At 39.0% G+C, this 17693-nt stretch overlaps 1 protein-coding gene across 1 annotated transcript in view; it reads right to left on the reverse strand.

Moving 5' to 3' along the window:
- The window catches only part of PZP (pregnancy zone protein), an 81035-nt gene that overhangs the window by 17150 nt on the left and 46192 nt on the right, over positions 1–17693 (reverse strand). Inside the window, exons 20-35 of the mRNA XM_057491282.1 lie at positions 17147–17273; positions 16641–16762; positions 16094–16145; positions 14993–15076; positions 14554–14730; positions 14178–14265; positions 13088–13244; positions 12704–12778; positions 12105–12285; positions 11060–11283; positions 9514–9732; positions 9215–9342; positions 8093–8183; positions 7372–7440; positions 6485–6587; positions 5555–5699 (exon numbers count right to left, since the gene is read on the reverse strand). Coding sequence (XP_057347265.1) covers positions 5555–5699; positions 6485–6587; positions 7372–7440; positions 8093–8183; positions 9215–9342; positions 9514–9732; positions 11060–11283; positions 12105–12285; positions 12704–12778; positions 13088–13244; positions 14178–14265; positions 14554–14730; positions 14993–15076; positions 16094–16145; positions 16641–16762; positions 17147–17273 — 2042 coding nt within the window. The remainder of the gene's footprint in view (positions 1–5554; positions 5700–6484; positions 6588–7371; positions 7441–8092; positions 8184–9214; positions 9343–9513; positions 9733–11059; positions 11284–12104; positions 12286–12703; positions 12779–13087; positions 13245–14177; positions 14266–14553; positions 14731–14992; positions 15077–16093; positions 16146–16640; positions 16763–17146; positions 17274–17693) is intronic.

Raw genomic sequence — 17693 nt, forward strand, 5'->3', positions numbered from 1 at the left:
ATGTTACTATCTTACACAATAGTGGATAAATCAAATGAGGCCCCTCCCCCAGTTTTTTCTTTGTTTCCTATTTGAGAATGCCATTACTGCTCCACATGCCTTTTTACTGCTTGTTCAAACAAAAATGTGGTCTGGGAAATCTGGAATTTTAATCCCAGGATTCAATAAAGAGCACTAGCATTAAGAGATTTAGCTGTTTTTCTGGGAACAGGGAGATGTTGGGAAATGCCTTAATCTCTGTTTCTTATTTCTCCCACTCCTTATATAAAAGTGGGTCAGCAATACTTGACCTTATATGAAAGGGATCAAAATGCATGGTGATAAATATGCTATATGCATCGAACTAGCACACAGTTGATTCCTCTCTTTTTGAAAACATGAAGGTGAAATAAACAGGTGGTCTGGATTAGGGAGGGAATTTCTCAGACTTCTGGCTGACCTGCCCTCTTGTCCTCCCAACTGTTGTCCCATCTAATCTCTGTGATTGAGAAACCTTGTTTCTTACAAAGTTCCTTCTCATATTCTAATTCAGATTTTTTGGATCATCTTTAAACATTTCTTCCAAGATTCCCAAGTTTTTACTAGTTTTCCAAGTAAAGGACTGTGCCTTTTAATTCTGGTCTATAAGAAGATAAACAAGAATGGTTTCTTACATGGCTTTTATCATTTTCTCTGAAACAGTTTAGATAAAATGAGATACAAAGTATTTGAGATGTTTAAAATACTATGCAAGCATAAAATTACATCAATGTTTAATTTTCCTAACCCCCTCCAAAAAAGAAGAAAAGAAAACCTCCATAAAATAAAAATAAGAAGTGAATGGACAAAATTCCTCCCCCAAAATATTGTATATGTTGAAAATTCTCTGATCACGAGGACAGCAATTGAAACATAAGTGGGTTCTGCATCAAATGTTCATCAATTTCCCTCCTTTCCTTTTCCTAATGACCCATTTAAAGGGTGCTGAAAGCAGAGGAAGAAATCCACAGAAGGGCTGAAAATAAAAGGGACGTCATCAGGTTGCTGGAGAGTTCTAACTTTCTTGCAAATCAACCCGACTGAATGAAGAATTATACATACGTAAGAAAGACTGTGGGGGGCACAGCAGCCCAGAACATTGGGGTACAGAGCTGGGAATCATTATTCGTGGGCAGGAATAGTTTCTGATCATGGCTTGCTCTTTCTGGTGACCAGTCCCCACCCTGAAGCTATCCAGATGCCCACCTATAAAAGTTGCCTCATGAAAACTGCAAAACAGAAAACCACAGGCCCGACATGGTGTTACTTCTGCTAGGCCAAGTCACCAAACTGGGGCTTAATGCCTCACCTAAGTGCAGTTTCAACCTCCCTTAGAAATATAGTCAGTCAGGAATTTTCTAGTCAGTATCAATGAGGTAATATGTTACTTGTACCCTCTCTATCTCCCTGAGGAAGGTGACCACCCAAAATAATCCTTTTTTCGGCTTATGATGTCCTTGTCCTGCCTTAAAAAGCCTCCCCTTTCTGTAGCCCTTTGGAGCATCTCTCTACTTGCTAGAGGGAATGCTGCCTGATTCATGAGTTGTTTAATAAAGCCTATTCAATATTCAAATTTACTTTGTTTAATTTTGTTTTCAAATGTATCAAAAGACCTCCAAAGAATTTAAGAGTTCTGTGTGAGGACATGGGGGCAGATCTCTCCCTCTCTCTTTCTCCATTATTTCACATATGCTTATGTCTTTTCATGCTTATTTTTCATATGAATTTTAGAATCAACATCTCTGGTTTTAAAAATGTTGTGATTTTAATTAAGATTACATAAAATTAGGGAGAATTGACATTACTTTGATGCTAACTTAACCTATTCAAAAATATAGTATGTTTTAACATTTGTTCAAGTTTTTTTTTGTATTCCTTATTAATATTTTAGAGTTTCTTCTACATTTATTTCTAAGTATCATGAGAAAAATCAAATCCAGAAAAATATTTGTGGCCTTGGGGTAAAATTGAAGTCAAAGTTTTGATGATAGCATCTTACATTAAGATTCAGAAATAATAACAGTATGCCTAGCAGGTATTCTCAGGTAGAAATAAAAATGACTTCTAAGAAATTAAAGGGTATTCCTCTTAGATCATATTTGCCTGACAATAGGAATTCTAATTATCTTGTCTGCAGCAGCCTCACAGGTAGCCTATAATAGAGAAGCACCTATGTTGGAGAGGTTTGCGGGTGTTGCTTTGTCTCATGGAATAAATCTGACTAAGATTGATGGGAAACCCACAACATTTTAGAAGAGAATTGCATTAACAGAGGCACTGCCAGACTCAGAGGACAGAGGCAGTTTAAAATGAATAGACTTCAGAGATTTCAGAGCCCTCAAAGTTCTATAGGAAGGAAGACCATTGAAAACACAACTCAACTGAAAATATATGCCCTTTCTTATGGGAAAGAGAGGATCAATTAGAGTGTAGAGTGGACCTCGGAGGCATAGAGAACAACTCTGAGGGAGCGAGCAAGACTATGGACAAGACTGAACCCTGATCAGAGAACTGGGTGTGTGCCTGGCTGGATTTCAGAATGGCTACAGACCAGTAGCTAACATGTGCCTCCTGTCTCCACGTTTTCGAGCAGAAGTGTCTGTGACCACGATCCTATGATTGTCCCCTGCAGTGTGGAAGCAGGTAAGTTTTCTCTTTGTTCACAGGTCTTCAGATGGAAAGAAACTATGCTTGAGGAACTGTACTTCAGGCAGACAGCCTCAAGGAGCCTCATCTGTACTTGGACCTGAAACAGATGACAAGGTCCTGGATTTCAAGCCTCAGATTGATGTGTAATATGATGAGACAACAGACGTTAGAACAGGAGCCTGGATGAGTGTTTGTTTGCACGTAAGGCAGATGCAAATCACTAGGGGCTTTATGGTGGATTATTAAACTTCAGTAGAATTAAGAACATTTATTCATCTAGATATCATAAGGTCAGCAAAAAGGCAAGGGAAAAGTTTCTTGCAGTGCATGTAACTGACAATAAATATATACCCAGAATATACAAAGAAACTCCTACAAATCAGTAAGAAATAAAACACATAATCTAATAAAAAATAGGTAAAAGCAACTTTAATGGACACTTTTCATGAGAGAATATCCAAATGGATATTAAATATATAAGAACTTGTTCTACATTATTAGGAAATGCAAATTAAAATTTAATGCAATACCACTATACACCTAGAAGAATGGCTACATTTTAATGCACAGAGGTACTAAGTGTTGGTAAGGATGTGGAACAGCATAAACTCGTGTGCACTGCTGGTGGCAGAGCAGATTGGTGCAACCACTCTGGAGAACTATTTGTAGTGTTAGCACAGGTATGCCTGTGACCTGTGACACATGCCTATGACCTTATAGTTCTGCTCAAGACAAATGGGGGCATGTATCCACCAAGAGACAAGAATGTTTGTGGCAGATTTATTTGTAATAGCTAAAACAAAAAAACCCCATTTATCCAATTGTAGTATGGGAAAATAAACTGTGTTATGTTCATACAATGGAATATTTCCAGCATTAAAAAATACGAAGCTACATATATACTCAACAGTATGGAATCATCTCATAGGCATGGAGCTGAGTGGAAGAAGTCAGGGAAAAAAGACTGCATTCTGTCTGATTCTACATGCATGAAGTTCTCAAAGAGGCAAAACTAATCTAAGGCAACAAAAGTCAGAATATATTTGCTACCTTGGGTGTGGAGATGAATATTTTCTGGAAGAAGGCATGTGAAGCCTTTCTGGGATTCTGAAATGTTCTCTAAGATTTAATCATAAAAACTTACCAAGCTGTGCTCTTAATATTTGTAAAGTTTATAGTATCTAAATTATACCAATAAAAGGGAAACCCATAATATTTTTATAGACAACTGGTGGTTTAGATAATAAAAAGACCATTATACATTTTCACTAAGAATACAACAAAATACCTAGAAAAAAGAACAAGAAATGTGTATAAATCATATGAAAAAAGAACTTTAAAACAACACTGAAGAACACACAAGACTTGAAAAAATGAAAAATTAAACAGCATAAGGAATATAGTAAATAATATTGTAACAACTTTGTCCCATGACAAATGGTAACTAAACTTATCGTGGTGAGCATTTTGAAAAGTATATAATTGTTGCATCAGTGTGTTGTACAAATGCACACACACAAAGAAAAAAATTAAAATTAAAAATAAAACACAAAACACACCCTGTTCTTGGATAGGAGGCCAATCTAAAAAAGCTGACAATTCTCCCTAAGTAAATGTGCACATTGGATGACATTCCAGTAAAATACTCAACTTTTAAATAAAGAAGCAGATTCTAAAAGTTCAGGTAGAAAAATAAAAGACATAGCTGAGAAAACTCAGAAAAATAAATGCCATAAGCAGGAATTAGCCCTATGAGACACTAAAACATTTTTTAAAGTCTTGATATTAAAACAGTGTGGTCTTGGCACACGGAAGCATGGAGAGACCACAGAAACAGACCAGAAGTCCCAGAAATATCCACCAGAACATGTGGGAGTGTAGTGTAGGATGAAGATGCGCTTTCAAATTAGTGTGTTAAAGATGAACTGCATAGGGACAAAAATATTTCTTGTTTCTTCTCAAGAAATATTTATGCCTTCCTAGTGACTTATCAATAATATTTACTCTTCTCTCCAGCTTGTAAATGAAGACTTGCTAGACCAATGAATGATTTTTCTTCCTAAGGTATTTCAGGACATAAACTCTTTTCAGTTACTCTCTATTTGACTTTATATTTTATATCCACAGCTGGAATACCAGCAGATATGTTACACATCTATATTCTTCACATTATTTGAAACAATTAAACTAATTAGATCAACATGATATTAATGTTTGATGAATGAATGATGGAACAAATGATAGCTTGACCAGAAATACATATTTATTTAACAAGCCTTTTTGATGTCAGTTTTACAGAGGAAAACAACTCCATTCCTTCTAAATGGAAGTATAGGACAGGGAACCCAGCAAAATACTTGGCCTAAATACAGTCCTCAAGCATTTTCATGCTCTGAATCTGTGGAGAGAAGAGAAATATAAAAAGACCGTGGGGTTTCCTGAGGACTACTCCCTCAGCTGAGCCTGGGCAGCAGAGAGGGCTAAAGCAGGGGACAGCAAACTTTTTCTGTGAAAGGCCAGATGATAAATATACTTCAGACTTTGGGAGACATATGGTTTATGTCATAACGACTCAACTTGTGACAGCAGCCTTAGGAAACAGTAATATATAATGAGTGTGGCTCTGTTCCAGTGAGACTTCATTTACAAGAATGGATATTAGCCTAGACTTGGAAGAAGAATCATAGCTAGTTGATCCTTTGGCTGAAGGAAATCAATCAGCTGTGATGTGAAGTGTTTATTAATGATGGTTATCCTACAAACACACAAATAAACAAGGCTCATTGACTTCTCTGATAGTGGAGTAAATATCTGAAACTGGAGAGTCTGCCTCCAATTTCCACTCCTCTGAAATTTTCTCTTTGTGTGAGAATGTGCTACATGAAACCTCTCCAGTCTAGGAAGAGACGTGTAGAAAAGTTTAAGTTCAGAGGAATGTGGGGGAGCAAAGTTAATGGGGTATGATGCTGGCGACGCCTGTGACCTCTTACCTACGCTGCAGGGGGCAGAGTACGCAGCAATAGCAGTCTCGTCTGAAAGAATCATGGGGAAGGAGATACAAAAAGATCTGTGAACCAGAGGCCGTGTGAAGTCTATTCACTTTACTTTTGAAGAGAAGTACATCAGATCAGGATTGTTAAAACACCATGTAAATACACCAGAGTTGAACAGGGTAGTTGAAATATCTGTATTCTTTTTCTCCGGATTGGGAGCATGGGGGAGGTTGAAGCTTGTTCTGATAGTAGCTGTTCAAATTTTAAATACTTAGGACAATTTCCATCATTGCATTAACTTGTAATTCTCTCTTCCATGAACTCTCTGTTTCTACCCACTTGGTCCATTTTGCTTCCTTAATTCCTTTTCTAAGATCACTGCTCCAGCCCGAAGCGCTTCCTACTTCTGTTTACTGTAGAAGTTTTACTCGCCCTTCAGGATCCAGCTGAGATCTTCATTGAGCGCCAGCCTCAAGGTGCTTTTTCACCTCCCACCTTCTAATCACTCATCTCCTAACACTCATTTGTCATTAGCTACCTTTCCTTATGCTATCTGTTCATAAGCATTATATTCTCTGTGTCTCCAAACTATTGAAGAATGGTGACCAGATATCCTTCTTTTAAAATTTTTTGGTTTTTGTATTGATAAATAATAAGTAATTTGTTCTTTAAGTGGTTTCTAATGGGATGTATCTTAGAGGAAAGAAACAAATAGATATTGTATTGCCTAAATGGACACAAAGCAGGATGTATTGTCACAATACGAATGTATTTCTTGGCTCTGGGCTGAGATAATTTAATTGTCGCAGTTTTCTCTCACTCACCTGTCTCATAGTAATCGTAGACTTTAATAGTTGCTGGCTTTAGATCTCTTACTGGAATGTCTTGCAGAACCGTGAAGGAAAAGCTGAGTGTCTGATTTGTCACCTAAGAAGAAAAGTGGAAGTAATCAAGAGGCTAAGAAAGCCTCTTTCTCTTTCTTAACTAAAACATATTTTTTTTATTGTTCTCTGACTCTTATGAACCCATGCCATGTCATTTAGGTGAGCAAACATTTGTGGGTGTCAAGAAGGATTTCAGAATGCAACCTTGGGAATACTTTACCACGAACAAAATTCTCCAGATTTTCTCCTAAACAACTGAGACAATCCATATTCTCTGTAGTTGTCAGTATGAGATGAACTCTCTGGGCCTATGTGAATATTTTCTAGGATGCAGAGACTGGCTTTGTACCATTTGTAATTATAATATCAAATTATTCTTTTTGTGTAGCTAGGTAAGAACATTCCCTTTGCGTTATAGTCAGATTTGAAGATATTCTCGAGATCTACATTTTATTTCATATAGTGACATACCAGAAAGTTAACACCATCATAAATGTATCTATTAATCTAACACTATCACTAATCAACCACTGTGGTTTATTTATTCTTTTGGTGAGGGAGGTCTTAAAGTAACAGACAGATGCAAGAAACCTTTTATTCTATTGATTTTCTACTTGAAATTTCATAGAAATACTCAAATTCCAATTTTAACATAATTAAAAAGAGAGCAGAATACTTCATGCATTTAAAAGATTTCTCTTTAATTCTCATTAGAATAGAGGCACTTTCTGGAAGGGCACTACTAAGTATTGCTTTCCTCATACTACTTGTTTTCTAGTGAAGAGATGAACTTAGGCCACCGACATGCAGAACGTCAGTGCTCTTACCTGTTCCATGTAAATGAGGACGTGGTTATTGCTCATATCTGTCCTGCTCACATGGCTACATCTTTCAAGCTGAAGAAAATTAGAGAACTCAGAAAGTTAGAGAACCAGAGTAGATGGTAGTAAGAGACAAATGTTTTTTCTCCAAACAATGTGAGAGTAGAATTCCTATAAGTCGTCTTCATGATTAAATAGCTAGGATGCATTAGAAATAGAAAACGTTGGGGAGGGGAAAGAATCCCATTTTGGAGACAGGCTTCAGTGCTGTCATGACTCGACTGTGGAAAAACCTTCTGGCTTTCTATGAAGAGAAGAAAGCCAGGTATTTTGAGAAATCAGGATTTCTGCCATGTTTCAATATCCAAGTATCACATTGGACCCTCTGGCATCTTTGATGATTCTAGCTCATACTGATTTTATCATTGCTGAAGTCCATTTGGTAATTAATCATCGTCTGTCTTGTATTGTGATTTTACTGTTACAGGCCCATGTGCTTTAAATCCCTAACTAGACTGTGAGTTACTTAAGGATAGGCACTCATGTATTTCTCTGGTATCACAGAAGTCTCTTAGCTGAGAGATAAATAATAAATTTAATTTCCTGAGTTTGGAAAAAATATTTTTTTGAGGCCGGGTGATATTGATGGGGCTTTGATTGCCGGCATGGTCTCTGTTTGAAGATACAGATCTTTGCATGAAATCTACTAGGCTTAAAATATACCTACCATTTTTACTGTTGGTTTCAAGGGAATAAAACCAGATACCATCTTTACATCAACAATCACCATATTGGAGACGGGGCGGCTCCCTGTGTAACTGTAGTGTCAAAGAAGAACAGAGTTAGGGTTTGGTTTGTGATAGAAAGCCAGCTGTTTTCCTTCAAGCCCCACCATAAACCTGTCCATCTTCATGAAGTTTTCCCTAATATTACTATCCATAGAAATGTGTGTTCCCTCGATGTGTGATATTGATTTTTGGGACCCTGAATTACTAAAATCATAGATGTTGAAGCCTTAGTCCAAAATGATTAAATCAGAATCTTTGGGAGTGGAGCTTGGTAATCTGCATTTTTATCACACTGACAGCTTTTGGACACTCCATCTGTACTATTCATTTTCTATTTAGTATGTATAACTTTTACATTTTTGGTCAATCTGAATGTAGCATGTCTCTCCAGAGATACTTCAGAGTACTGAGAGATCAGATATAGACTCTTATGCTTTATACTTTGAATAAACTGATGTTTAATAATTAGGTTGGCTCTCTGAAATATGATTTGTTTTATAGTATCAATACCATTAGTATTAGATACATAGCAGTATCATTTGCTGCTATGTTTTCTTAGGAATCCTGTAGAGTTTTTGATGGGTTACGATAGGGCAATTTCTGTATTTTATATTTAATGTATATTTTTTATTTAATATTAACATTTGTTATTTATCCATTTGATTAGAAAAATAATTTAATTATTCAGAAGAGGTAAGGAAAGCTTTCTTCAACTTAAAGAACAAATCTTTAAGGAAAACAATTTATCCTTTAGCAATGAGTTGAACAAAAATTAGTTTAAGAATAAAGTAGGAATTGATTAAAACACTTGAAAAGCCCACATTCTTTTATTTGGTAGATTTAAGACCAGACTTCACTTTTAAATATTACTGGAACTTGAAAACAAAAAAATTACTGGAGAAAAGAATCACTTCATAATCATAAAAGGCTACCTTTATTGGTAGATATGTCAATTGCAAATCATATTCATCAATAGCATAGCTTCCAAATATATTATTTATTGCCGAAGGTCCCAGGTAGCTCTTGTACCCAGGATCGGGTGATACAGTCAGAGGTCTCACCTGATATTCAGTGAGACCTGGAAGCGGGTGTGGGCCTTGGGTCCATCACAAGTTTGGGGCAGAGTCCACACCTTCAGAGCAAATGGGGAGTCCTCCTTCTCAGGAAGAATATTGTATTTCATGGACGTCTGTGGAACACCAATTACACCATCAGTTTCTTCCTTTTCCAGGGACTCCCCTTTCTCATCATTTAACTTCTCCAGATTTACCCCTTAATTGCCTGGGAAGGAAGGAAGAGAGCTTCCCTTTCAGTAGGAGAGGTTAAAGTTGCTCTTTCCAACATCACTCCAGAGTCTCACCTGAAGATACACGCATCCCTCCCCAGTCACTGTTACGCTGTATTCCCCGGGCAGCTCTGGCAAGGGGGTCTGCTGTAGCAACAGGCGGCTGCTGCTGTCCACTTGGAAGTTTTGGGAAACGGTGCGTGAACCCTGAATGGTCACCTGTGTGGCCTTCCCAGTCCTGGTGAAAGTGGCTGCTCCGTATCTGGACAGGGCATGGAGAGCCACCACTGTGTCCTGGAAGAGATGAACAAAGAGCCCGCCCCCAGGGGATCCGTTTTGGTAGCTGGGATTTCCCCCACGAATCTGCGTGAGCTGCCACAGGGGATGCTGGCTTCCCCCCATTACAGTCTACACCTGCTAATGGCTTTTCCTTTTTTTTTGTCCTCTGTCTTTCAGGCATAATTAAAGTCATTCTACAGTTTCTCCAAACGAAATAAAACATTACTGATGCCAATTAGCCTCACAATTTACTTTCACTGGTACTGGCTTGAGGGACTGTTCTCTGTATCTGGAAGCTGTGGACTTGTTCTTTCTCCTCAGCTGTCCTCTTGCCTCTATCTTTTAAAGAACAGGTCTAAAATTAAGAATTTTAAGACAAAAATAGTGACTGGTGTAAATTGAGGTGGAAGAATGAGAGATATTGACTGTCAATAAACGTATAAGACAAATTGTACTTTCCCAACTTCCTTTTTCCCTTTACATTTGTTTCCATTTTCCCCACATAATCTCTCTGAAAAACAAAAATTCACTATGTACATCTGAAATGTTGAAAGATCTGTGTAAGAGGGAAACCCCAGATTCTCTGGCTGGTTAACACCATCATTTATATCATCAGTAAATTATTTCCAGAATTGTGGTAAGAAAAAAGAAGAAACTTTCAAGAACTTGAGCTTTAAAAAAAAAATCAGTCCAAAGGGGAAGTAGGAAGGGAGTTCTCAGGGGAGGTAGGAAGGGGTGGAGAGGCTGAGCTGCTTGGAGTAGTTTAATAGAATTTTTCGATCATTCTATGAAGATGAAAGTGAGCTCTACTTGGTCACATTTCTTTTAATCACACAGTTTTCTGGTTCCTTTGGAGGACGTAGGATTCTAAAGACGTGGTCTGTAGTTCTGAACACTGATTCTCAACTGGGGCGATTTGGCCTCGTCTCACCTGGGAGTAGGGTGTGAGTGACGTCTAGGGAGCAGGGGCCAGAGAGGCTCCAACCTTCTTACAATGGCCAGGACAGCCCCACAGCAACAGTTATCTGGCCCGAAATATCAATGGTACTGATATCCAGAAACTCTAGAGTGTGGCGATTGACTGATGTGTCTAAGCTTTAGAGAGGAATGATTATGCTAAGTAGCCAAATTGATATAGGATGTTAATATAGGGTTTAGCAAAATTGTTTAGAGGGAAATGTCTGAGGTCTTTTTCTCCATGTTACCACTGTCTTCAAATATCCCTAAATAACACTTCTAAGATTTAATGATTTCTCTTCTCTTTTGTTTGTAACTGTTCTGTTTTCAAGCTTCCCAAGTGTCAAGAGAATCAGGAGGAGGTGACTATCTGAGAATCCCTGACCTGGGTGGAGGAGAAGCCCCCATGGGAATTCTGTTGCTTTGTGATCCACTTCACAATGTGCGTTGCAGAGGTCAGCTCCTCTGGGGTCGGGGCGGGCTGGGCCGTGAGGTAAGCGAGGAGCGCGTAGGACGTCATCTCCACCTCAGCGGAGGGAGCCCGGGGCTGCTTAAAATACCCCACTGCTGCCCTGGGCTTCTGAGTTCGCTCCCAGTGGACTGAGTTGTCTAAAGGGTGAGAAAAAGGAGGGACTTACAACTATTGGTAGATAATAAGCAAATACACATTCATATCGTATGGAGCTGAAAATAATGAAGAGATGAAGTAAGATCCTATGTCATCAGCTCCCAATCTCACTAACTCACACTTCTGTGCTGGGCTGGCTTCGCCCGCGGGCCTAACTTGAAGAATGTTGTTGGAAGAGGAAGCACAGAGCGTCCTTACAATCTCTCAAATGCTATTTTAATTGGATTGGTGGAAAAGAAAAATGACAGGGAGTGTTCTTTCATGGTCAGTAGTATTTCCTGGGAATTGGAGTATAGATCAGAATATAAAGTCTACCTACTGGTGTCGGAGGACTTTTGTGATAATCTCCCTAGCAAATAGAGATAAAAGCACTTCTATTTTGCAGTTTCCTTAAGTTTGGCTTTTTGTTGTGCCTCTTTTCATCCAAGTATATAGACAGATACATGTAGGATGGTATACATATTTCATGTGAGTTATAATATGTATAATATACATGAATATGCTGTATTCATATAACACATATTTATGTATACACACACACACACACACACATGGTCTAAAATATTGGTCTTAGCAGGTAGGAATGAATTCTATAATTTACCTGCCGTCTATTATGGTACAGGCTGTTTAACATATGCAATCCCAGAGAAGACATTTTTATAAGAGGTGCTCTGATCTCTCAATATGTGACTTGGCTGAGGAATTCCAGATGAAGCCTATTACTTTCAGCAGGAATATACTCTTCCTCTTTTTATAGAATCAGTGGGAGTGGAAGGGGGAGATTTTTACCATTTCCTCTCACCTTCTTTCACAGCTTCCTCAGCAAGAGCGCTTAGTATTTCTCTCCTTCTGTCTTGGTTTCCCGCTAGGGCAAAAGCATAGGCCAGCAGTGCCTTGGTGTAGCGATGGCTCCCGTGGGTGCCTTCCTTTGCTGTGTTCCAGGCAGACTCCAGGCAGAACAGGGCACTGCGAATAACAGGGTGCTGTAAAGACAAAGATGTGCTGGTGTCAGACTAGGATGAGAGGATGATGGAGCAAGAACTGAGCTGGGTGCTGACTGACCGATGTCATTCATGGTTTTCGGCCAGCCAGGTAGACACCCCGATATCCACTATATTTAAATTGAAAAAAAATCTTAAATCTCTTAACTTTGTAGTTAAGTCTTAAAGAATAAGGCTAGAAAACCTGTCTTTTCAGGATTAGCTTTGGTACATAGTCCAAGGGCATTCCTGGGCAAGTATGAAGTCCCCTTAATGGGATTGATTCAAGAGCTTATCTAGCTGAGAGATGCCTCATCATTGAGCAAAAGCGATAGTTGAGACTTGACTTTTAGCAGGAAAGTATTGCAGACACCAGGACTGTAGTTTTCATGGCAGGAAATGGGATTGAAGTGGATCTTACGGTGACTGGAAGAGGAATCTCCAGAAGGGCAACAGTAACATAGGCAGAGAGGGTCACTTCATCGTCTACTCCTCCCTGTAAACATGAGAGAAAGGTTGGGGGTGGGGGAATGATGAATTTTACTTCCAAAATTTAGTACATTCTATTCTGTTATTCCATGGAAACTCTCTTCAGTATCTGTCTCTTTAAAGCAAAATAACATTCTCACACAATGTACCATTTTTTTCTTTGCTATAATTTTCAGGATTTATACTCCTTCCCTGATGATCTCGCACATTATGTATACTTCACCATTGCAATTTCTCCTTGCTTGCTTTCTCCCCTCACCAGGCAGGTTAGTTCAGTGCATCATGAGGCTCAGGATAAGTAATCACAACACCTCACCGTAAGGGCATTGTTGAGCAGTGACCCAGAGCTCCTGAAACAGCCATTGTCCTTCTGTTTTCGGGAGAGCCAGGCGAGGGCTTGGGTAATGTGTGCTTCGTCGATGAAGATGTAGGTTCGAGCCTGGGCGAAAGTCTTGAGCACAAAGGCTGTGAGCCTGGGGTGGGAGGAAGAGTGGGTGCCGAGGCCGTTTGTTTCCAGGTGGCACCTGAATGCTCTGTTTTGCACACATAGACTCCCTCTCCCTCCAGGGCACCTTCAGGAGGGTCAGTGAGCCACTCCTGAGAGTTTGCAGACTTTTAGTGTTAACCTGGCAGCTTCTATATTCTTTCTGTTTTGCTGTGACATGTTGTTAAATGGTTCTTGCTTCCTAAAGTATTTCTGCATCATTTTATACTCATATTTACAGAGGTTCACATTCCTCCTAGTTTCCTTGGGTGATTAAGATATTTCCTCTCACCTTCTAATCTTTCCACATGTATTTCTTTTCACAGATTTCTTCTCTTCTGCAGCTAATGCTCTAAAGGACTAGCTTCTTTTAATGTCCTGCTTCAGTAAATATGTCCCTCCACATCACCCTGCCCCTCCACCACTTTCCAGGTCATTAATTTCCTCTTGTTTTCCTGTGTGGTCAGACTTACTCAAGACAGACAGATTATAGAAAGATGATAGATGATTTGCAGATAGATAGAGATAGGTAGACAGAGAGTCATCTGGTAGAAAGTAGCAAAGTATACTCTGTGAGTAATGGGCACCATTTTTCTAGCCTGTTCCTAGCATTTCTTGGTGCTGAGCAACAGCTGAAGAAGGCCAACCACAAACTTGAAATGGTCCATTAGCAACACAAGGAAGGAAAGTGTCTTGGTGCATTGGATATAAAAAGAACCAACTTCAAAATGTTCAGAGTTCTGTCACTGATTAGTTGTTTATACCAGAGGCATTTATTATCCACAATGAGTATCATTTCCTACTCTGTAAAATGAAGTTAATAGCTCTCACTTCACAAGACTGTTGTAAGAAGTAAATAGGCTAATGTATGCACACACTTTGAACTGGTAGTTGAAACTCAGAATAGATTTTCTTTCCTTACCAAGTGTTGCCCTGATTCCTGCTGTTTTGCTCCCCAAAGGTGCTATAGGAACCATCCTGGTGTTTGTAGTTCAGCTGTCTCTGGTAACCTGGAATGAGAGGTTCAGTTAGTATAAGAAATATTACAGAAAGGCACCTGTAGGTGCAGGTTAATACCTCTAGGATCTACCATTGTTTTATGGTCTCCTGTGTGTGGGATCTGCCATAGTTTCATGGCTATTAGGGATATTTCAAAGACCAACACCCTATTAGAGAGTGGGAAAATTGTCATTTCCACAAAAATCACTGTCATTAGCTTAATCTCTTGTGATGTGACTCAAGCTCAATCGGGAAAAGTCTTATTAGAGTCACAAAGTAAACTGCTTTGTCCCACTTACCACTGATGAGATAGCTAATGGCCTTGGACTTGATCTCTGGAGTCAACTGTTGGGTTTCATTCAGATAGTTCAAGACATAGATATTAGGAGCAAACAGGACCATGTTCTGTTCTCCACAGCCGTAGGGCATGTGGAGGAGATTCTGTATATTTTGCATAGCAGAACCTAGTATGTCACCTGGGGAACATGAAAGGTTAGATGTCAGGTTAATTTCAGTTCATAAGTAGCCAACATTATTGAAGACAAATTATTTTCCTATTTAGAGTCAGATACTTATCACTTAGGCAGGGGAAAATTTGTATTTAGAGAGAGTGAGCCTTCCAGGATTCCAGTCGAAACAGACACTCTCAGTAAGTTGGTATTTAGAACACAAATACATAGATAGTATGTATAATGGCAGCTCTTTTATCCAAAGTTTCCTAGGTTCAAGAGGACTCACCTAAAACTGAGAAAGAGGCTCTGGCAGATTCTCTGACCACATTTGCAGGGAGCTTCAGGGATAACTGCTTAGATATTTCAGTACCTTTGGAAATAGACAACCCATATCAAAGAATGACATCTTTCACAGCAACATACTGCAGCAGGTAGGAGTGGCCACACGGCCTGCATGTGGTACTGACCCTGCCACTTGCTAGCTATGCTTCTTGGACAAATAACCTCTTCATAATCTAACTTGCTCATGTGATGATTCAATGAAATAATACATGTAAAACATACATATTAGGACAGCCTCTGCAACATATTAAATCTCAATACCTGAGAGCAGTTATGATTATTGTAATTATTATTGTATTTAGTAATAGTAGTATGAGTATAGTCTCCTTCAGGATCCCTGGGTCCAAAGGATAAGACTTTTGACTTATGATATTACCTTTAATATTCCAGCTCTTCTCTGTGACCTCCAGAATTCTGTCCCCTTTCACTTGACCATGTTTTGTGTTGCTGTGCATAGTAGCTCTCTAAAAGAAGGCTAGGAGCTGGCAGGGATCTATATATTTTTTTATTTAGTCATATATCTCTCTAATTTTATTGTTCTCTGATCTTATACCTTGAATTGGTTCTTTACAAATGACAAGAACAGTGTCATCCACGTTATGGACATAGAAATGATATCTATCTGCCAATGTAATTTAAAAGCTGCAATGGTTTCTTAATGATATGATGAAGTCCCAGTTTTGTGGGCTTTTTCCCATGGAAAACATTGTTTTATTAAGATGGATACAAAGTGCCATATATTTCATCATCAGTTATTTTAAACAATATTGCTGTTATTCAAATGTGTCACGACTCTGCTGTCTTTCTGCCTGGTCCTGTGACACTCTTAGCTGCTACATCCTGCCTGGTTAATGAGCAGCCACTGGGCTTTGGAGGTAAAAGCTAAATGTTCACCAAATAAGCCCCAGTATTAGTCTTATCTGTATCCCCAGGCCATGGTAACACACTCTCTCGGGCTCAGTGTCCTCGTGTATGGACATTCATTGTAACTTGAGGTACACACCCCTGTGGGCATGGTTCTCACTGATCGGGAAGATGGACTTACCTGAAGCACAGGTCATGGAGGTGAAAGTCTTTTCTTGCTCAATACCTTCAGGCTTGGGTGAAAAGAAAGAAAAGGAGAAAAGGGTACAACAGTCAGGTAACTGAAGGACAACCACAGATTCCTTGCTTTGAAGGGTGAGTTTTACACTAAATGAGGCTTAACATCCTAGTTATGATCAAGTTATTGCAAGTCCATAAAACATTCAAGAACCAGGAAAATTGGCAGAGGAGAAAATGAGGGATAATAAAAGCGGAGAATCAAATTAAATCATACATGTGAAAAATATGAGGATCTTAGAAAAGAGGTGGAGATCAAAAAGAGTGGCTTTCAATTTATGAAAACACTATTTACAATAAGCTAACAAGCTTAGATAGTAAGATTTGTCATGATACTTATTATGGGATAGGAAATTCCATTAGTCTTATCAGATGGTTTGTGTGAACATAGTATTAATTATCTTTTGTCATCTCAAGAATGGCCATGTTGTTTTTATCATTACCGCTAGGGCCTCAAGAGAAATACGTCAAGGTGGTTGAGACTGACTTGCCTCCACCAACAAGGTCTTGATGACGGTGTCTTTCCTCCCAATCTCAGGGACGTCAGCAACCTCATTTCCACACAGCTCAAGAGGCTGCACTGCCTCTGTGCTTACCGAGAAGTTCACATTCCCTAACACAAAGAATGTAGAAAAATGAGTATCATCTTGATAGTAATCCAAGCCACCCCTAATAGCTGAAAATGACTCTATGCTCTGGAATCATCTTGAAGGGCTACACTTTAACCTTACAGCTTGAGGGAATAGGAAATAAAGCTGAAAAAAAATCCCAAGGCTAATGTACACTGAGTAACCAAAGCCCGTGCATAGTGATTGTGAGGCCCAGGGGCAGTGGGAATAGTAGGAAGGGGTTACTTTGGATAGAAATCAAAAGAAGAAAAAAAATTAACTTTACAGAATATGTTAGTGGGAAGCAAAAAAGAGAATATTATATAAGTAGTGTTCAGATATCCACTACCCTTGTTGATTGGTGAATCTTTTTGCAGAATGTTACTCACCTAGAGTATTAGGAGTTATTGTCCAAGACAAAGTTTGTCGCTCATTTACACAGATGCAATAGGATTCTTTTCCCTTTTTGTTTGGGGATTGAAGGAAGGCTGAAGAGTTTTTCAGTTGCACACTGACCTGTCATCCACAAATGAGGCATAGAAACAGAAATGGTCAGAGTATGGAAAGCCAATGATGCATGAAATTGGGGCCACATGTGAGATGCTGTACTAAATTGAGATTTAGGGGAAAAAAACAAACTATGATGTGCAGTGACATAAATGGAAATGACATAAATCTTTACATCATATACTAGGAGGACCTGGCATTTGCATTGGGGTAGGTTAGAGAAATCTGCAGATGTACCAGCAGTGGAGGGGAGAGAAAAGCAGCAATGGTATATCGCCCCAGGGGAGCACCACCTACTGTTCTTATGTAGATTCTCTTCCTGACTTTTTTCCTTCCTCCTTCTCCCCACTTCCTCCAGTATCTATTACATGTCTATTCTATACAAGACATAGCAAATTATGGTGGGTATATAAGACATTCCTGACTTTG

This window comes from Manis pentadactyla, chromosome 14 (genome assembly GCF_030020395.1).
Source record: "Manis pentadactyla isolate mManPen7 chromosome 14, mManPen7.hap1, whole genome shotgun sequence".
Lineage (NCBI taxonomy): Eukaryota > Metazoa > Chordata > Mammalia > Pholidota > Manidae > Manis > Manis pentadactyla.